Here is a 4,483-nt window from a genome sequence, read left to right on the forward strand (position 1 = left end):
AGAATAGACAATTAAATTGGTTTAAACCTAAACACCTAAAAATTGCGAGGGACTCGTTTAGAAAGGGTTAATTCAATGCAACATATCCCAAAGAGCTAACCAAGATTTAACACATTGAGGATGTGACCTAGCCGTTGTTATTGCCAACACTGAAACTCCTATATCCAAAAGACTTACCCACATTCACAAAATGTAGGGATAGTAGGACATACTTGAGAGAAATGATCTAGGGTTTTTACCCTAATGATCTCTCGCTAAAAAGATGAAACTCGGTTTGAACTTGGAACTCTAGGACCGACAATGTTAGCCTAATGCAATCAGGAACAGATTGTTATATCTAATCATGATTTTGTAATTATAAGACTCCATTCGATGGGTAAATAGTCCCATAGTTTGATGCGACACTTGTGCAACAAGTTGCAGAGTTGCATGATCTTATGATTTGATCACAAGGGAATGGCCAATTCCTCGGAATGAGATTAGCAGATTCTTACGCAAGTTTATCTTGCAAGAGGATGAATAATTGTCCTGATATAGTACCTTTCTTGGGTAAAGTGACCAAGGATATGAGGATTAGATATTTTCTTGGAAGCAAAGGACCAATAAGTAAATTGAAATAACATATTTACTGCTAATAGCACTTAAGGTTTTGTTCAAGTTGGGTTAATAGGGTACGACCCTAACCCAAGGATATAATCCCAAGGGTTAACAGGCAAACCCTTGGGAATCTTGCCGACTCACAATTGATCCCGGATTGAATGTTGAATGTATTTTGAAAGAAGGATTCACTCCTTAGCAGTTGGCCAAAAATATCGACCACTGGAAATGATTATGCTTGTAACAGTTGTATAGAGCATTGTTTGCTTTGTTTGCTCAAGGAATTAAATGATGAAAAGATATCTAATGCTTCGGGTTGAAGGCTTGAAGGGAGAAGTAGCTTCAGTTACCCCCGACTACCTGCCTGACCCTAACCAAGGGGGTTGTTAACCGCACCGGGGATGTGGACCGAACTCGCTGTGAGAGGTCTCTTTGTTGAGCGCTACTTAGAGAACGAGGACGCTTGGGTGCTAGAGGGGGATCTGGCCGTAAATTCCTTGCCTTTCAGTGTCGTGCTGCTGCTCATCCGAGCCGTGAGCACCTCCATTTTTATTGTGCATCTGTGTTATCTGTTCATGTGTGTTTCATTGTGTTTGATTGCTGCATTATCTTTCTGTCCTTTTCAGTACCCACATCCAATGTACATACTCCACTTGTGTGTTCATGTTTGTGTGTGTTTCTGTTTGTGTGCATGTTGTGTGTGTATCAGAAAAATATGAAAAACTGATGCCAAAGAATATTATCAGCTGTTAATTTCAATGATGAACTTCAAGAAAAGTGCAGGATACCGTGGAATCAAAGTTTTGTATAAAGCCGACATTTAAGCTATGAAGACAAATGTGTAAATTCAAGAATATCACGTGCAATGGGAAAAGCTCAAGGAGTGTTGGACGGGTTTCCTTGTCGAGATGTAGTCTCTTGGAATGCACTTATTGTTGGGTATGCACAGCATGGGCCAGGTGAAGAAGCACTAAAGTTCTTTGATAAGATGCAATCTGAGGGTCACTCTCCCAATGCAGTCTCATTTATCTATGCCTTGAAAGCATGTGCTGACATAGGAACACTTGCCAAGGGCCAACAAGTTCATGATGAAATTGTCAGACTAGGTTGGTTGCAAAGTGATATTCTGCTTGGGACTGTTGTGGTGGATATGTATGCCAAGTGTGGTGCATTTGGCAAAGCACAGGGAGTGTTGGATGAGCTTCGTGTTCGGAATGCAATAACTTGGAATGCCCTTATTACAAGTTATGCTTTACAAGGGAAGATTGGAAATGTGTTAGACTGTTTTGAGCAGATGCAAGATGAGGGTGTGCTCCCAGACCCAAGTTCTTTTGTGTGCATGCTGAATGCGTGCAGTCACTCATGCCTACTATTTGAGGGGGAAGGGAATGTAAAAACAACACTTGTCGAAGGAGAAAAAGGATGTGCTAATATGGGAGTGGAGGAGCTTTTCCTAGAGGGAACATGATCTTTTTGCTTCGCCATGCAGCTTTTGAAAAAAAATGCTAAAAATTAGGTGTTTTACAAAATAACAGGGTTATAACAGGAAACTTAAATGTAAAGAATACGGAGGTGACAGTGCTGAAGGAACAAGTGAGCTCACTTGAAAAAGCGGGAGGCTAGGTACAGGAAAATATGGGCAGAAAAGATCTCGCAGTTTAGGCAAGCATGCTGCTTATTATTTGGATACACAACAGCTGCTTATAGGGAGAGAGGACGATGATCAAGGACAATGATCAAAGTTGAAGATGAAAGCAGAAGACAAAAGGCCAATTCAATTTGAGGAGCTCGACAATGAATTTTTTGCTCCATTAAAAGAACCAGTCGATTGCAATGGTGTGAAGGGCTGGTTTGAAAACTGTGACTCTAATAGCTCACGCCTTGGGTCCTGCTGAAAAGGACCGATTGAAGTTTCTGGCTTCGCCCCTCGATACTCATCAATGGTTAGCCATCTGTTTTACCTCGTCTTCAGGCCCGCTTCATCAGACCAGATCTCTCCATTCCCATGAGTTTCAAGGGTTCTTGGGATGGCTTATGTCTCTGGATCTCGCCCCTTTGATCAGGATTCGCAGCCATGAGGCATCATTATTCCTTGCTAACTGTAGCATGCATGTTCTAGCAAAGCAGGATGGATACTGATCAAGCTGTCTAAGCTTTGATGCTTTTTGTGCTTGTATCTAATAACCACAGTACATATGGAAGAGACGTATCTTGTGGAAGATGCTTGACTAGATATCGGCCATGCAGTTCATTCCTGAATCTGGTTGAATTACTTGGTGCATTTATACATCTTACCCTGGAGAGTGAGTTCTTACGCTTTATTATAATGCAGTGGACAGATTGTAATGCTTTGTCATTTCTTTTGACTTTATACTCATAATTCATCGACAGTGGTCTACGAATGGAGCATTTTTTGGGGCTGATGGTTTTGAGACAACTGACTGTGAATGACTTCTAGTGGAATTGTGAAAGATCATTTTCTGTGAGGCATCAGCTGGATGAATCCTCGAAAGAAAGTGCAAGCTACGTTGATTTTTTTTTCTTCTATGATACAAATCCATTTGTGGAGAAGTATTGGACAGACACAGATAATGTGCATGACTAAAAAGGGGTTTTCCCCAATCAGGAATACCTGGAGCAAGCTTACTGAGAAATAGAGCAATTATAAATGGAAATATTAACCAGATAGAAGAGGTTATTAGTTAGTCACAGTCTACGAAAGGAGCTTTACCTTCTTAGCAGGGCATGTTTGTAGATATACAAGGGAAAGTAAAGTCCATTATCTTACTGGTTTACAGTACGTAAAGAGCAGACCACTTCTCTGGCAACACTTGCTTTTTGTTTGTTGATGTAGGATTTGTACTCAGATTGGAGAATAAAAAAAGGGAATGCAGCTTACCACAGCGGCATGAAGCTTGACGAGGCTATTTACATTCTCAAGTATGGATCTCAAGAGGTTGAACTTCTGTCCTCTTGAACTCCGTGTTCATCAGCTCTTGTACGAACTCCATGACATTTCTGGTGAACCCAATGTGAAAGCTCTCTGTCAATTTCCAACAAGATGGGAGACTCGCAAGAAGAGATGACGGACGAGAATGTCATGAAGCATCTGTTTCAGTCATTTACATCTTATATGCAGCAACAAGCACACGCAAAACGCGATAGTGATGCCATGGATGCCTTGAAGGCTGTCCAACAGGAGATGAAACAGCTCAATGGCCAACAAGTTTCAACTTACCTCCATGTGTATTAAGAAAAGATGAAGTTTTTTGGGGTTTCTCAAGACGTTTGGAGCTGCTACTTCTTGCGGATCGTGGTTCGCGCGCTTGAAGTCCAAATTTCAGTAATTCAAGGAACACATGCTGATTGGACAGAGTTTAAGAAGGCATTAAAAGATGAATATTTCCTGGAGGATATAGGTCTTATGAACCGTAGGAATTTCTTAGCATGGGTTTTTATGCCTAATAAGGGACTTTCAGTTACCGCCCTTTTGCGAGAGTTTAAGAGCCGCTATGATTAGTTGGAGGGAATTGAGCAGCAAGCTTTGGAGATGCAGAAAGTGGAATTATTTTTACAAGCTACTGATGTTGATTTACAGGAAAAGTTGGATGATCTTTTGGAAGATCAAGCTACCAATTCAAGTTTAAAGACCGAGTGGAGACATGTCATTGATGCTGTGAATGCGCTTGTTAAGAAGCAGCGCAAGAGGGTACGATTGCATCGTAATACAGGATCTGCTTCTGAAAAATCCTTGGATACCTCTACTTCTACCCTTGCTGTAAGTTCTATGCCTAAGCCTACTCCTCCTGTTATAAATCCATCAGTTCTTGCTGCTCCAGTGCCCTTATCAGTAGATGATATTATTAAAGGCTTGGTAGATTTGACA

The 4,483-nt window shown here is 41.1% G+C and overlaps 1 protein-coding gene across 1 annotated transcript; it reads left to right on the top strand.

Moving 5' to 3' along the window:
• The first annotated feature begins 1,462 nt into the window (after positions 1-1,462).
• LOC148009197 (putative pentatricopeptide repeat-containing protein At3g28640) lies at positions 1,463-3,574 on the top strand. The gene is made up of 2 exons (XM_087673691.1): positions 1,463-1,930; positions 3,452-3,574. Exons 1-2 carry the CDS (start codon positions 1,463-1,465, stop codon positions 3,572-3,574), a joined length of 591 nt encoding a protein of 196 aa, XP_087529817.1.
• The last annotated feature ends 909 nt before the right edge of the window (positions 3,575-4,483 follow it).

The sequence above is a fragment of the Lygodium microphyllum genome, unplaced genomic scaffold (genome assembly GCF_053477565.2).
Source record: "Lygodium microphyllum isolate KBCC unplaced genomic scaffold, Lygodium_microphyllum_v1.1.10 scaffold_33, whole genome shotgun sequence".
Classification (NCBI taxonomy): domain Eukaryota; kingdom Viridiplantae; phylum Streptophyta; class Polypodiopsida; order Schizaeales; family Lygodiaceae; genus Lygodium; species Lygodium microphyllum.

What these genes read in the sequence shown, in the direction of transcription:
- LOC148009197 (XM_087673691.1), top strand. Translation starts at nt 1,463, where the DNA reads ATGGGAAAAGCTCAAGGAGTGTTGGACGGGTTTCCTTGTCGAGATGTA. An exon ending in TCCCAGACCCAAGTTCTTTT is followed by an intron (nt 1,931 to 3,451) that starts GTGTGCATGCTG and finishes TTGTTGATGTAG; the next exon opens with GATTTGTACTCAGATTGGAG.